The sequence below is a fragment of the Python bivittatus genome, unplaced genomic scaffold (genome assembly GCF_059951505.1).
Source record: "Python bivittatus isolate LINGU-HERP-01145 unplaced genomic scaffold, Pbiv_v1 ctg000190_np1212, whole genome shotgun sequence".
Classification (NCBI taxonomy): Eukaryota; Metazoa; Chordata; class Lepidosauria; order Squamata; family Pythonidae; genus Python; species Python bivittatus.
In genome coordinates this window covers 3,648,054-3,664,640 of record NW_028277042.1, presented here as the reverse complement: position 1 = coordinate 3,664,640, position 16,587 = coordinate 3,648,054, and the positions used below count along the sequence as shown (strand labels likewise).

At 43.1% G+C, this 16,587-nt stretch overlaps 2 protein-coding genes across 3 annotated transcripts in view; one reads left to right on the top strand and one right to left on the bottom strand.

Annotated features, from left to right (window-relative positions):
• BBS2 (Bardet-Biedl syndrome 2) overlaps positions 1–3,411 on the top strand; it is a 31,453-nt gene extending 28,042 nt beyond the window's left edge. Inside the window, exons 15-17 of the mRNA XM_088135923.1 lie at positions 533–645; positions 1,773–1,921; positions 3,273–3,411. Coding sequence (XP_087992049.1) covers positions 533–645; positions 1,773–1,921; positions 3,273–3,379 — 369 coding nt within the window. The 3' untranslated portion in view covers positions 3,380–3,411. The remainder of the gene's footprint in view (positions 1–532; positions 646–1,772; positions 1,922–3,272) is intronic.
• Positions 3,412–4,482: 1,071 nt separating this feature from the next.
• Positions 4,483–16,358, bottom strand: OGFOD1 (2-oxoglutarate and iron dependent oxygenase domain containing 1). 2 transcript variants are annotated; one of them, XM_007430872.4, is made up of 13 exons: positions 16,137–16,358; positions 15,326–15,471; positions 14,664–14,710; positions 13,746–13,846; positions 13,398–13,514; positions 11,363–11,454; positions 10,317–10,445; positions 9,757–9,870; positions 8,548–8,627; positions 7,544–7,812; positions 6,392–6,508; positions 5,738–5,796; positions 4,483–4,644 (listed from the first exon to the last, which is right to left on the bottom strand). In XM_007430872.4, exons 1-13 carry the CDS (start codon positions 16,330–16,332, stop codon positions 4,483–4,485), a joined length of 1,629 nt encoding a protein of 542 aa, XP_007430934.1. In that variant the 5' UTR covers positions 16,333–16,358. The 2 variants fall into 2 exon arrangements, with proteins under 2 accessions (XP_007430934.1, XP_025024127.1); XM_025168359.2 differs by having other exon boundaries at positions 15,326–15,423.
• Positions 16,359–16,587: the final 229 nt, after the last annotated feature.

Genomic DNA, 16,587 nt, shown 5'->3' with positions numbered 1-16,587 from the left:
CTCCTGCTGCCACTGGTGCCCGGGCCAGCCCAGCCCCGGATCTCCTGTGCCTGCCCTGAGACAGAGCCTCCTGGGTTGCTGCACCTGCAGAAAGGCAGGTTTGTGCCTGCAGAAAGGCAGGCATGCACTGGCAAGAAGGGCCCTGGCAGCATCTCTCTCACGTGCTCTCTCACCACCTGCTGCTCCTCCTTCCTTTCCTTCAATCCCCGCCCCTGCCCAGAGTCTGCGCATGCTCCAGCGGGCCAACCCAGTGTTGGAGGTTGGAGGGTTTTTGTTTGGTTTTTGTCTCTGCTTTTTTAAAATAAATCATGATCTCCCAGGGAACTCCTAGTGACCTCTCGTGGAATCTTGGTTGAGAAACCCTGGACCAGGAGGGAGTGTCTGCCTCAAAGGAGTGGCTCCATAACATTAAGACTTTAGGGATCATAGGCAGTTCAGGGACTCCCCTTCTCCAGGAAGCCAAATATGTAAGTCCGCAGTCTGCCAAGCACATATTACAAGTGTCTTAAATTTGGATGGTTCTCCTACGTAGGTGGACAATTCTCATGCAGTTTGTCAGAAGCTCACAGCCAATATGGCTGACAGCTCCAATCTCATCCGCAGCATGTTAGTTCGAGCAGAAGATTCACGCCTCATGGGGGACTGGTGAGTGTTTTCAGTGAATAATACTGATTGATCAAAACAAAACTGCTACTTCATCAAAACAAAATGGGACTAGAAGCCAAGTTTCAGATGCACTATGGGGAATACCTCCTGAACTGAACTGTAGTGGGACAGAGACATGACTCCTAGTATAGGTAGTCCTTGTTTAGCTACTGCCTCTTTAGTGACCGTTTGCAGTTATGATGGTGATGAAAAAGTAACTTTAGGACCAATCCTCTCATTGATGACCTTTGCAGGTCTGTAAAGCAAAGGAAAGCTTAAGTAAGATCATAAGCACAGTCGTGGTTTCACTTAGCGACCATTTCACTTAACAACCCAGTTGCCAGTCCCCGTTGTGGTTGCTAAACGAGGACTACCTGTATTGTATTAAAAAGCAACATGCATTGGTCTATTGTTAGTGCCCAAAATATTTGTGTTTTTTGTATTCTCTTACAAATAAATGTATTGCTGTAAAACATTTTCCAGTGTTAGAGATGGGATAGGAGAGTTCTTTTAGGAAAGGCAAAATAGGTGCCTAGATTGACAACGAAGTGCGGTACCACTCTTGGAGACACATTTGAACCAAATCTCTGGATGCATCTGCATGAAAAAGTTATGTGATGTTTAATTATCCAAACACATTTTCAAGATGAAGCAAATCCCTAACTCAGGATGCTGTTGCAGACTGGCAATTAGGTGCACGTAGAATTGTGTTGCAGCTACACAAACAAGTACATTCCTATTCCATGTGCATCCAAATATAAGAATTCTAATCATGGAACCTTGTCCTCGGTCTGTAGCTACTTTTTCATTTTGACAGCAACCTCTTTTGTGCTAGTTACTTGAAACTCTGCTAGACGTTAGAAAGGAAATCATTGCTCTCCTTAAGAATTCTCTTTCCTTCAGAAAGCCCAAAATGAAGGCCAGCAAAGGGGGAATGAGGAGGTTGCTAGGAGCATCACATACTAAAATGCCGAGAGCTGCCCTTCCACTTCTTTCTCTAGAACTTCCCAACTTTGTGGCTAACAGGAACTTGAGGAATGCTTGTCTTGGATTTTTTGCATCTCAAGTCACTGCTAAATAGCTTTCAATGTAGTTCTTTATACACTTATTTTTGTTTACCCTTACAGGAAAAACATGAGGAAACGGTATATGGAACTGTATGACCTCAACAGGGATTTGCTGTCTCAGTACAAGATTCGCTGTACCAATCACACAGAGCTTTTAAATAATCTCAAAGCAATAAATCAAGCTATCCAACGAGCAGGAAACCTCAGAGGTAGGCCCTGAGGGAGGGACGCAGAGGATTATTCATCACTGAAATGTCATGTCACTTTGAAGTTTAAAAAGAAGAAAAGTGTCTGCTTAAGTGAATTAAAACTTGGAAAGACGTAGGTGTGAATTTTGAGTGCGGATGCTCCATTCTTGAGCTTTCGCAGGCACTCGGCTGAATGCAGGGAAATCTTTAAACAGGGTAGAAAATATACTCTCCGACATTCATACATTTGGCTGGAGGTCTACAAGGGGGCTAGGCCTGCATTTCCTTGAACGTGAGCATTGCTCTCTGCGCGAACCAGTTCCCCACTAAAGGCCTGTGGTCGCATGGAGAGCGGCACTCACATGCTTATGTCAAGTCCAAATGTAGTAGGAGGTGCTTAATGGGGTATGGAAATGTAACAGGAGAATGAAGATGTGATAGCCGTTCAAATTATGTGAGCTGCTGTTGAAGGGAAAAAGTGGTCAAGCTGAAAGCCATCAATAAAATCATTGCTTTGCTTTGGGGAGAGTAAATGAGCATTCATTTGGCATGGATTCCTTAGAGGAAAAGTAATTATTTTGGAAAGCATGCACTTTTCTCCTAAGGCACAGTCCTCTAGGAAAAACAAAACTGCCGCTAGTAGGAAAAGGGTTCTGCTGTGATGAGCCTTTGAGTGACCCTGGATGGGAGGCAGTATGAGGATTCTGTTGCCAGGAGAGGCCTTACTTGGCCTTTGTATGACACACTACTAATCACAATCTAGACTACTTTGGTCCCAATTTGCAGCTCAGCAGAGTTCAGTCCTCCCTCTCCTAGCAGGAAATAAAAGGAGTGCTTCTAAAGAGGCAAATGTTGGTCCACTGTTTCTCTAAATTTGTTGAAATGGGAGGCCTCTTTACATAGAAGAACCTTGTTTGCTTCTATCTACTTCACTAACAGCATTAACCAAAAGGCCAAATAGGATTTTGGAGAATGTGCTGTTTTTCTTTACATGTCACATCTGGAGTGGACACGGCCTCTTCCCTTTCTCAAGGCTTTATTTTGTATACCTCCAGTCTCAAATCCCTGATTTGTTTTTCTCTTGCATAGTTTCAAGAGAGCCCTTGATTCTCCTTTCAAACTGCTGTAGTAGGATATGCTGGCACCTGACTGCTAGCATGGCACGGGGCAAGGAGGCTCACCAGCTTTCGTAGTAAATTCAAAATATGCAAACAGCGAGAAGCAAGAATAGCTTTGTTCTGCACAGGCTGTCCCCTCTTAAGCCCTCAGCTGTTTGGGGGAATGCTTTCTCCTTCTGAACTGAAAAGAGGCTTCTTCATTTGAATTCTTGGAAAAGAACAGACTTGGCTAACTCTTTGTTTTTCTTTCCCAGTCGGTAAACCCAAGATGCAAGTGATTGCTGCCTGCCGGGATGCTATTAAGAACAACAGTGTTAATATGCTCATCAAAATAATGCATCTGGGGACAACTTCCTCTTGATCAGAGTGAAGATGGGAGGTGATTGCCAGCCCAGTGAGACCAACAGAAAGATCTAGCAGCAGATACAGTAGATTATGCTGTCAGATTAGTGCCCAGTGGAGTTCACTATGAAGACTTTACTAGGACTGAACATTCTGCCTGTGGTAGGGGAGAGAAGGCCAGTACACTTGCTCTATATAAATATCATGCTAGCCGAGAGATGTCCAAGCTTTTATGGACATTACAGACCAAAGCTGGGAATTTCAGAAGCTGAAATCGCCCTGGAGGTTGTTTATTAAAGTAGCAATTTTTGATTCTTCAATAAAACTGACAGACCTCAGCCCATCTGTACAATTTAGTCCATTCTAGATGATGAGGAGAAACTATAATCTAGCTTTGTATGAAGCAAGAAACTGAAAGCTTAAGGTAATACCAACCCTTTTTTACTGTTATAAACTAATGTGAGATCTTGAGATGATTAAAAATAAAGTTTAAAAAGTGTCATTGCCCTTTCCAAATTTAAAAGTTTCTGATTCAGAATTCTGATTTTTAAATTGGCTCCAACTATTATAGATCAGTTAGGGTTGGCCCTTTAGTGCAGCTAAAAGTAATCAATTTAGACTTACACATTGCAATGGCTGGCATGATTTATGGTTTAACAAGGTCTGTGAATCCAACCAGTACAGGCTTACTCAACAAACCATAACTTCCATGATTATTAACCCAACCTACAAAATACCACATAATTAGATCAGCAGGAAACTCCCTCCTTTTGTCATCTGTTCGCAGTGGTGAGATCTGGAGAACACAGGAAGTGTTGGCTTTTTCCATGCTGCCTTGTTTTCTGAAGCTGTTTAGGTTGAGCCATAACCAAGGTCCTGCCTCAGCCCAAACAATGGGATACTTGCATTGCTAATCAGGAAGCTTTGTGGCTTCCGCAGCAGTTGAGACCATGGTGTCCATGTAACTTTCCAAAAGGGCCTCTAGTAAAGAAGCGGTTTTAAGTTTTGCAGGGACATCAGATTAAAGCAGATTGTGCAACAGTATCTTTGCCTGTAAGAAAACTGCCCTCTTGAGTATTTAACTAGGAGAAATGATTCACCATCATGTACTTGCACCATCTCTCATTCATAGTAAACAAAGGAGAAGTCCCAGAATCCTGTTTGCTCAGGTTGCATTGGTGTCTGCTCCAAACTACGTTGGTTAATGTACTTCACAAACTTCAGTGTCTCTCGATCTCTGTAAACTAAAGCCAAGCAATTGGCCTCTGGATTAACCGTCAGCAGCTTGAAAAGAGAATAAAACAAGAAAGGTTAAGAAAACAACTACTGTAGTATTATTTACTTCTGAAGATGTTGCAGGAAAGCCTCACCTTCATGAATGCATCTCTGCAGACCTGTCCATATTATGGGCTTCAATAAAATCCTATTTCCCCTACTAGAAACATGCAGGCTGTATGCTCAGAATAAGTGAATGTAACTATCATTTCCCATAAAATGTACATTAAGGAAGTTTCACTGCACCATAGAAAACAAAATTATCAATGGCTACTCATTATGAGGTGTTACATTTACTATGCTTGTGTTCAGATTCACAGAGGCATCTGACTGGCTACCGTGGGAACAAAATGTTCTTCTGTTTAGCCAGCTCCAGTTCTTTTGAAACTGCACAAAAAGGCAAATTCTTTGCTTAAAAGAATTAGGGAAATTGAAAGTACAACTTGGCAATAACATAATGCCATTAATTACAAATCTATGATGGAGTATTCTGTACGGTTCTGTCACTGCAGTTTAAAAGAAAAATATAGAGTTTTAAAAAAATGGAAAAAAACAAAAGGAGGGGGGGTACCAAAATGATTACTGGACTGAATCAGCTCTCCCCTACAGGGAAAAACTAACAATCGGGGTATTTTATTTATTTGTCACATTTATATATTTATTTATATATACTACAATATATTTATATAAAATTTATATACATTTATATTTATATATTATATTGGAATAAAGCAGGGCAAGGGAAGAAATAATATAAGGTCATGCATGGCATAGAACATTTGGATTGTTTCACCCTGCGCTCCAATTTTGAATAGTTTCCCTGACCCAGCACAATTCTGGGTATCGAAATTCCTTCTTTTGCTTCACCGTCCCTTGCATGATGGTGTTAGGCCAAGGTCATAAGGAAACTGCTTTTCAAGTGGCATGCAATGTTTTGCCACAGGCAGGTAATGCAGTTCGCTAGAATTTTAAGAGGGAGCCACGAGCTACTTCCCAAGACCAAATGTCTAGAAAGGGTGGGATTAAGGAAAACATATGATCAGTTTCAAAACAACCTGTGGTCTGGGCAAGTTCATCTGTGAAAAAGAAAAAAAACCCTTACCTCTTCATCTTCACCTTTTGCAATGTATGAAGTGAAGCCTCCAGATTCGACATCCCAGTCTTAAAAGGGAAAGGAATGAGCATCACACTTAGGTTTTAAAGTGACTGGCCGCACACAAATCCATTTGCCCAAGTACAATAGGTAACTTTGGTACTAAGCAGATTTTAAAATTTGTTTTTAGAGGAGGGTTGGCCAATTCAATTCAAAAGACCTAGTGATGGCTTCTGATTTTTAGGATAGGTATACAACATCTACAAGGCTAGAAATAAAAGCAGTTTCCAAGGGGATATTGTATTTAGTTGTTTAGGCATAAAGGATTTTTCCCTTCCATGGTTGTCTGAGAGTTAAGAAGATTGTCTTGCATTAATGGATAAAAACAAGCTGCTAAAAACAAGCTGCTGAAAACAAAGAACGGGGAAGAGACTGCAAACCTGGCTGGTGTGAATGCCTTTGAAGATTAGTGAGCGGATACCCTGTTGCTGGGGAGGGGCTGCTTGTTTGGTGAGTTTAAATCCTTTCTGTGGGCTTCAACAGAGCTCCCTCCCCCCTTCACCTCTCCATCCTGTTCTTCCTTCTCCTTTGCTATTTCTGCTGGAAGGAGGGAAGGAAGAGGCCTCTATGCGAACATTTCAGATGGCTTAAAATGAAACCAACCTTCACAACCACAGAAGAGCAGCAGGTCAAGTGCAAACTCTGTTGTTTGGGCATCGTGAACCAAAGTATAGCAACCTTTTCTCCAGCGTCTCAGTTCTCCAGCACAAAGAGGAACTCCTAAAGGGGAAAAGACCAGGCCTTCTTGGGTTCTAGGGTGGCTACAAACCATTCTAAAGAATTGCTGGGGGGGGGGGGGAGAAAACCCATCCTTAGATTTCTAACTTCTGATCCCCTGAAATTTCACATCACTGTGATGTACCCCGCAACAGCCTTTCAAGCTGATATTGAAGCAAATGGTTCTTCAACATGGACAGGAAGGCCAGAATTAGAGAACGATCTCCTTAATTGTGCCTCTCAGCTGTTAAGACACCCCACCCCCAAGCAAAGGCTATGGAGAAGCGGCTACAGGAGGGGCTGGTGCCCAAAGTTCTCTTGCTAGGGAGAAAGGGATAAAAAGGCTTTTGTTTCCACCTCAACTTGTGGGGGAGGAACAGACCAAAAGAAACTCAATCTGTATACATGAAGCCAGATCAGTAAACAGCCACGGTGATGGGAGAACAAGAGCCCTGGGTCTCTGTATTTGATGGTAAACAGCACTAATTGTGTGTCCTGGCAGGGCAAGCATGTAACCAGGGAGAGTGGAATTCCTCAACTTTTTGAAAACAGGTCCATTTGGAAATGCCCAGCTGCTCTCATTCTGAATCCTTTTGGACAGAATTAAATGTGACATTCAAGTATTCTTTGGACTTTGCAGATTTCAGAAATGGTTGCTCAGCTCCTTTTCAAATGTCATCACAGGCATGAAAGTTAGAAACATGCATAGAAAAAAGAAACTGCTCAATATGCAGTTCTGTGCTCCAAAGGAATTACAGCAAGGGGAGAGCAGTAATGATTTGAAAAATCCATATTTGATCCAAAAAATCTCAATCAGATTCCACCCCATTTCTAACTATGAACTTACAACCTTCATTTGGCTTAGGTCAAGCATTTAGGTCAAATGGTAATGAACTGATCTTGTGTGTTCTCAAAATACCCACATCAAGGTGGAATTGAAGAGACCCAATGGATATGGACTACTAAGCATTTTGGGCACCCTGTAGGATGGGCTGCACTCCCAAACAGACGGCAGCTAAATCTGGAAGGCCAATATACCATTCTTTTGGTTGCTCTCATTTTCAGAAATGCTCCCTGGCCCCTCTGCATGGTCTCTACTGCCAGTTTCCTCTTGACTGCTCGGTCCTTGGGAGCTTTCAGAAGACTCTCCTCCTCCTCCTTCCTCTTCTTCTGCCCCTGGGGCTAGAAAATGCAGCTTCAGGCCCGTGAAGTTGGAAAGGAGCAGGAATAAGGCCTCTGAGCAAAAGAGCTCAAAGCACTCTTTCAAAGGGGCCGGCAAGCTCTTCTCATCTGCTTTCTCGTAATGTCTAAAAAAAACCAAAACAATGCTTTATTAACAAGAACTTTCTTGCTCTTTCTTTCTGCCTCTTCAAAATACTTGGCTGAAAGGCTCTGCTAGCACAGCACAATTAAGATCTACAGGAAAGATGAAAACACGCAAACGTTAGCTTAGGTGCAAAATGGCACGCTACATCTGGATTCCATTCTAGTTTCTTCTCACAACAAACCTTTGACACAGACTAGGTTAAGAGGTGTGGCTGGAGAAAGACAAGCAGGGGCTGTGATTCAGGACAGCTTGCTCTGGCAAACAGAATTGCACAGGACCTCTAAGATGGGCCTGTTACAAAAAGGGCACCCATATTTTGTGCTCTGTGTCCAAAGTGCAGAAGCAGCTACTCACGGCAACTTTTATCAGGCACACAATGCCAGCTTCCTTTTTAAAGGCAGGAAGAAAGAAATGCTAGCAAACGAGGAAAGAATGTGAACAACCCAGGATGCTGAACTCTTACTTCCTGACTGCAGCAGTCCTGCTCAGCTGCTCTGCCCTTTGGAATTTCAAGCCCCGATGCTCATACCCCTAACAGGGTAAAGACTACCAGGTGGATGAACCGAAATTCTCAAGGTGATCCTGTTTCACATGAGATCCTCACATTACGTTCACAGGTACCTTTGAGTAAGAGCCAAATACAGCCTGCCCAGGTGAGTGGCTGGAAAGATCACAACTGCTCAGCTGGGAGTGACGCAGCCTGGAGCAGCCTTACCTTTTGTTCGGGGGCCCTCTGCTGCTCCAACAGAGTCCTTCCATCTCCAGAGCTTTGCAAACCAGCTGATACTTGTCTCTCTAGGAACCAAGGGCAAGGAGAGCACATGTGAAGCAAGCTCTTGGAAGCTGGGAGCTTGCAAAAGCAGTTGTTTTTCTCAGACAAACCTGATGGAATTAATTCCTTGGTCACGAAGAGTTGGAGGCAACCAAACTACTGAGTAACAACAGCTTGCTCTACCAAAGTGATATCGGCCTCTCTGCTTTGGCTTTTCAACTTGGGATCTGCCACTTTGCCAGAAAAAGCAAGAACAAGAGATCCCCAGAAATCAGGATAGCCTCATCTGCATAATGCACTCTGAGGGCTGCTCTTAAATTATGGGACTTCCTCTCTTCCATCATTCCTCTGTGCTACGTTTGATGCTTTTTACAGGCCAGAAAAAAACAGTGCTAGTTTCCTCAGGCTTGTCACTGCTGTTACACTGGCAGGTAGTGACTTAGTATTCAATTGCGTTAGAAAGATACAAGCATTCGGTGTCAGGATGGTTAATTACAAACTTGTTTTGAACAATGGGGTAAAATAAATGCATTCACTTTTCCATCAAACGCTTCTTACAGAAACCTATCACTCACAGCAACTATCTGAATTCCAGGTGGAGAAAATCTGCAGAAGGTGGCAAGCAGAACCAAACTGTTCAGAAATTTTAAATTCCAATGTCTTAACACCTGCCTACTTCATCTTTATAGTGGTGAAAAAGCAGGAAAAAATGTATGACATAAATCTCCCAGAATGCTGTTAGGCTTTTTTTCTTTTTCTTTTCAATTTCTCTACTGGCATTCCTCTTTTCTCTAAAGAGAAAGTCTAACAAAATATGCATAGAATGAAATTGTTTGGATATTCTTAGGCATCAGTAGTCCTCAAGAGATAATGTAACAATTTCTACCTGAACAGCCATTTCCCCTCTCCCCTTACCCTCAAATCAAAGATTAAAAAAAAAAGGGCTAGTTTCTAATGGAAGAAAAATTCTAGTTACTGCTGTGCTCACAATGAGTTATATACAAACAATTTTAAGATTCTTCTTCTGAAATTAGTACTTAACACCTCTCCACCTATCCTGTAAAGCTCAAAAGAAATATGAGAATAAAGATGACACCTGTGGCATATCTCCTATTACCCAAGGGGATTGATGTTGCTGAGTTTAGGACCCACCTTGAGAAAGTCTTTCAGCAAGATCTCAGACCGATCCTCAAATTCTTCCTGGATCTGTGCTTGGGAATCCATGTCCAGATAAACCGGATTGATCCAGTCATACAAGATCTCATGCTGGAAAAATGTTAGTTTGGGGGAGGGGAAGACAAGGCCAAGATTTACATTATGGCACCAAAAATCTACTTGTCCAAAAGAAACTATCTTTGTTCTCTGCTATTACTCTAATGGCAGGAGTGCTGGTATCTTGTCAGACATAGACCAGCATGTATACTCATAATGCCTTACACTTAGTAGTAAGCCCTTCCTCCCCACAATCACACTGAAGTGCACACCACACGCGCAGCACAAAATCAGCAAAGTCCAGCTTCTGTCCAGAGAAATGGCTACCCCCAACCTGACACCCTCCAGATGTTAGACTATAGCTCTGAAAGATGAAACATAAAAGCAAAGGCAGAGATGGCCTTTCCAGAAAAAATGTGGGGGTTTCTCCTTGGTAGGTCAGACTAAGGATCAAAAGTATGGTAGAGCAATGCCAATACTGCAGGTAGCAAGGAGCCTACATCACGAGGGATGTGGGGTGCTCGTGGAATCCGTGGCTCAATGTGACGTGCTGGTCTTGCAACCGAGGGGCCATGAAACCAGCCGCTCACAGACAAGCGGCACTTCTCTTTGGAAACAACTTCAGACACCTGGGTCAGAGGAAAAGCCAAAAGAACACTGTTAGCACTGACTCCTCAGACAAAGATGCTTCTTAATTTTATAAAAGTGCCTGAGGCTGCTGGATCCATTTCATATTTTTGTCCTGCACCATCTAGTGGCTGCAGGACTGTGGCAGAACATCTGCTTAGCCCACAGAAAGCCCGAGATTCAACCCCAACATCTTCAGGGAGGTCTGAAAAAATTCTTGCCAGAAATTATGGAGAGCAGTTGCCAGTCAGAGTCAACTATATTGAGCTAATACTTCAATCCAGCAGATGGCAGTGGGTTCCCATGTGTCTAAAGCTAGAAAAAGCGGACCATGCAGCAACATTTGAAAATAACTTCAGTTGTGAAATACCAGCTGGAGAGCATTAACTATCTCAGCCCATGGCTGAATTGCTACAAATAAAGGTAAGCCAGTCTGTGGGTGGTCATGCAGTGGCGTAAGGATGATACGGGAGATGGGGCCCGAGGCCCTCCTGGATGGAAGCTCAGAATCAACAGACCTACAGAAGATAGAGAGTCTGGTGCAGACTCTTGCTGCTGTGGGCTCCTTGGATGAAGGTCAAATCCAACTCAAAGCAAGAAGGAGCTGGGTGGTGGAGTACTGCGTATGGATATTCAGAGTCACGTTGATGCCAGTTCGCAAAGAGGGACTAGGAGTTGAGAGCCAGCATTAAACCTGGCCAGGGAGGTCACTGTACGAAGGTATGCTAGAAAGTGGAGTTGAGGAACTTCAAGATAAGAGGGACAGCTTCTGACTCTGGCCAAACGCTGGTCCAAATATGAGACCTTGAATGGTCCTTCTGGCTTTGAAGGATGCGCGGGCTTATTTAGAGCCTGGGAACACTCCCCTGCCCCATCCTAGTAGCAAACTGTAGGTCAAGAAGAAAAAGAAATTGCTTACCTGGTGGAAGGAGACTGGCGATACTTCAAAGAAAATGAGCGAGTTCCAAGAAGGGACCAAAGACTTGACAATCTGCAAAGGCTGGAAATGATCTGCCAGAGAAAAGGACCACGAGACACGTACCAGTAAGCACGACAATCTGGCATTCTCCTACTGTCTCCTCTACATTTCATAACCCTCTGGCTTTGTTTGGCTTCTGAATAAAGAGAGGAACAGTGACCCTTGGAGACAGATGAAACAGAAGAATCAAGGTTACAACCAAGACTTAATCTAGGAGGATCCAAGTCTCAGCCTTGCCCTAATACCATAAGCACCACACTGTATACCCCCCAAATATACAGCAGCCTACTGTGGCAGTAAGTCAGCGCGTGTCTAAGGTGGAGGAACTTGCGGTGTTAGAAAACAAAAGCCGCACTAATGATAAAGAGGATTTCTGTGGTTATGAACATTTGAAATTGCATGCTGGATTGTCAAGTGCAGTGTTGAGGTTGAACCTGACTCACCAAAAATTCAGAGGCCTCTATCAGCTTTGGCACTAAGAAGCCTTTAATGTGGAAATATCAGGGAGTCACCTGTGGTTTATGAATGAAATAATTAGTTTCATTCCTGAGCAATGCTGCCTCCCTTATTCAGATGATGCCAATAAGCTTTGGCCAAAATAGAACTTGGAATACAGGAACAGTCAACCTCACCCTGTGGAAGACACCACCACGCATGCATCTTGGTAGCAGTTAGCACTCAACGTTTTTTAGGAAGCAAAATAAAAAAACCATTCAAAGTCTCTTAAGATCTCATCTAAAATGTCAAAAACTCTTGAGGTTGTGCCATTCGCTCCTGAAACCTTAAGAGGTGTTGTGTGAAAGTGCAAAAAATGTGAGACACTGGCCAGTATATTTTACACACACACACATGTATATACAAGTAGTCCTCGACTTATGACCATTTGTTTAGCAGTTGTTTGAAGTTATGATGGCACTGAAAAAGACTTACAACTGGTCCTTGCAGGTGCTTGGCAACTGGCATGTATTTATGATGGTTGTATCGTTCCAGAGTCACATGATTGCCATTTGCAACCTTCCCAGCCAGCTTCTGACAAGCAAAATCAATGGGGACCCTCATGATTCACCTAGCGACTGTGTGATTCATTTAACGACCACCACAAAAGGTCATAAAATTGGGCGTGGTCACATGATGCCTTGCTTAATGACTGCACCACTTAATGGCAAACTTTCTGGCTCCTACTGTGGTCGTAAGTTTTATATTCTGTATAAGGGATTTGGCACCCCTGAATACCTAATTTCTAACCCTTGTGATACAATATTCAAAGTGCAGTTACGTGTCAATGTTCCAGGACCTCCTTTTTGAAAACAGGGTTAACAATGGCCAGAGGCTGCCCCTCACTTGAAAAGCTCAGTGGCCAATGAGTTGCTGAGACATCATGGAACATTGTTAACTTCCTACAGGACCCTAACATACCATAGCAGAAGCAGGGGCTGGAGGGAAAAAACGAAGCCAAGGGAGATTTATGAATAAGAAATAGAAAACTCTCAAATACAAAGAAGCCCAGAGAACACATTATAGGTGCAGCCTATTTGTTTATATCACACAGCTTTGTTTATTTTGGCACACAGACAGCTATACAGATAGCATCTTTAGCAGCAGCTAGATGCAGAATTAAAAAAAAAAGTTTTATTAAAAATTAGATGAAGCTACCATTATTTGTTGAAACTGTAAACCAATTCATCCTTCTACAGTGCTAATTTTGCTCCAAATAAAATTGCTGCCTCTAAAAGTCTGAATGTTTTCAGAAATTAAAGTGTTAGCAATATAAGTATTGCAGATAAAGGAGCAGATGTATAATTTCCAAACAGTAATGTCATATAGAGGGCTAGGTATTGGACTGGCACCTCAATCAATCAGAGTTATGATGGGGGTGGGGGAAATGGAAGGATAGAGCACAATGTAGCTGCTCTGAGCTCCTGAATGAAAGGTGGGATATAAAATCTAACAAGCAGGTAAAATAATTAAATCCTACCATCTGTACAGAAGAGATCCAAAGTGCCCCCATCATGCTTATCCCAGGGGGGTACAAGATAAAGGATAAATGCGATTCGCCGCCCCTCCAACTCATCATCGTGGCACAGCAGGGTATCTGGAACAATACATGATTTTGGTTCTGTTAGGCAGATCACAACAGTGTGGCTAAAACAAGGCAGAGCTGTCAAACTGATTACGTGCCATCAAGTCTGTGCTGATTCCTCACACCCAAATCCCATTCTATAGCTTGAATTCTAGTTCAACAGTATCTTTCCCACATTTCATACAGTTTCTTGAAGCAACACAATGGATTCTTACCTGCAGGGTTCTTTTCTTTTTGGCTTACCTGTATATTCATATTTAGCACAAGACAGATCAATGGTTGGTTCCAGCTCTACCTGGATCACATCAGAAAGCCAAGACCGGAATTCTTCAAAAAGAACTTTTCTAAAAGATGAGAGCGTGCACGAGTGAGCTTGCAAAATCTCAGCCCAGGAAGCATTTTGTCATTTGCTTTCACAGGACAGGTAAACTTTTGGAGGCTGAGGGCTATATTTACTGTTTGTTTAGAAGGAAAAGTCCTATGTGGCCAGGTAATGATGCAATATAAGGACAGCTAGGGTGTTTTTGTGACACCCCCCCCCCAAATGTTGGTTATAGGACCTTTGGGAAGTCTTTGTTTCTGAAAATACATTAGGATTATTTCAGATCCTCTACTACAGCTTTGTATGGTTCTCAATTTAACAATGGCAAGAAAAGCTGCTCCCAATTTTCAGCAATTGTGTGTTTTTGGGGGGTCTCATATGATTCCACATCTAAACGTGCAATCTATGATTGTCGACTCAAAAGAAACCATGTAGCTAAATAGGGCCCAGTTCTTCATAAATGAGCACGTTCATAGTTCAAATTGAATAAACTAGGAGCGGGGTGGCCTATATGTATGGCTACATAAAGAAATAAATTCACCCAATTTGCAAGCTGACCTAGCTGGACAATGATTGAAACCAGCACAATTGTTCTAAATGGGAAAATAAGGTGTCAACAATTGCTTTACTTTCAGAAGACGCCCAGGCTGCATCTTCACATAAAGCTAAATCTGTATTTCTTACACCACAATTTGTTGAACATACCACAGTGGCATATTTTGCAAAAAATATTAAGCCTACATGTGTAGATTCCCACTACATCAACTCAGGAATAAGCACAAGGTGTAAATTAGCCCTATTGTTTTGATTTGGCCATCATATATGATTAGCAAATTTACCTTAATGCCGCAATGTGGGACTCTCCTCTCTTCTTTAGGTCATCTGACTTCACAACAAGAAAGATACATTCGATTATTCAGGAATGGGAGCTCTTGCAGAAGAAAACCATACAGGTAGTCCTTGTTTAGCAACCACAATTGGGACCAGCAGCTCTGTCGTTAAGCAAAGTGGTCACTAAGTGGGAAATCATGTGACCACAAATGTGCTACCCCACTCCCCTGCCCTTCGAATGCTCACCCTGGCACTGCGATAATTAGCAAGGGAATTAATGCTTGTATTTACATTCATTGGAGAGGAAAGGATTACAAGAGAATAAGTAGGCATACAATGGGGAATACACATCAAAAGCAATGTGGTGGCACCAGCAGCCCCAAGCGTGCTATGCAAGCAGCCGTGTATTCCCCATTGTGTGCCTGCTTACTCTCTTGTAATCCATTCCTCTCCAATCACTCCACTCTGCAACGTGTACTGACTGTAATGGCGATCACATGACCGAGGGACGTGGTCAAAGTCGGAAATGCGCACACTGGTCGTAAAGTTATTTTTTCAGCACCCTCATAACTTTGAATGGTCACTGAATGAGGCAGTCGGTAAGCAATGTTTACTTGTATTGGGATACTGGTACCCCTCGGTAGAGTTTGTGTTAATTTGGAACACTCACCTGTTTGAACTTGTACAGATCATTGCACTTTTCATGGAAATCCAGGCTCAGGAGCTCCTTCCGCAGCTCTTCCAGGAAGTCCTCGTTGGGGATAAAACCTGGGATGACACAGTGGGGGAAAGGAGCAGGATCCAGAGTGACAGCCTCTAGAGGAAGCACAACCCGCAGGGCAGCCTTCAGAGCCGGAGGGCACGGAAATCATTGCAAATAACACCATACATTATACAAGAGTCTGTCTTAGGCTTTCTCTTAGCCTTAACTTTCATATTAATGACATATTATATAATTAAAATAGCATTAATTATGCATAATGATTACACAATGATATAATTACTATATATATACTATACATAGTGTGTGTGTGTGTGTACATATATATATATACACACACACACACACACAGATATAAAATTTAATTGTATAATTAAATATGAACTTTAAAAACTAATTCTGGTTGAATCTTAGTTTGACTACCTCAACTTTTCCAGCCCATCATGGCCAACATGACAAGAACTGGAAAATAGCAGGCAGGAATATTACGCACGTTGACTATATCGATATCTGTATATTGAGTTGCATATATTCAACTTAAATATAATATTTTAATGTGTGTGTGTGTGTGTGTATCACATATACATATAAACATAAAGGCAGGACAAAAATATAATAATACCAACTGCACTTTGCAACACATCTGAAAAACATCCGGTGGGTTAAGCCCGAGCTGCGCTGCCGCTCAAGCCCAGCTAGGATTGCCCCATACCTCAATGAGGACTAGCCCCTTGGAAACCTCAGCGCCTCCTGCCCCTACCGTGCTCAAGCGGCTCCTGGCGGGCCCAAGCCGCGGCCACTTTCTCCTTCAAGGCTCGCTCCCTCACGGCGGCAGAGAACTCCACGCGGAGCTCCCGCTTCACGCGCTTCTTGGCGGCTTTTCCCGGCAGGGGCGCAGGCGAAGCCCCCTCGAGTGGCAGTCGCCGCCGCCTCCCGCTCATCCCTCCCCTTCGCATGCGCTCCCAGCGGGGAACTACGACTCCCGACAGGCCCCGCAGGGGGCCGCGAGGTTGAGAGGCGGACCTAAAGCCTGGCTATCCAATCATCGCGACGGGAGAGGAAAAGCTTCGAAAGGAGAGGCCTCGAGGAGGCCCGAGACTTCCTGTGAAAGGTAATGAAGCCCCACTACTGCCACCAACATAAATGAACATTATTACATGAGTTAACATGAACGTTCATGGAAGAAATGTCCACCAATATTTGCAGGACGC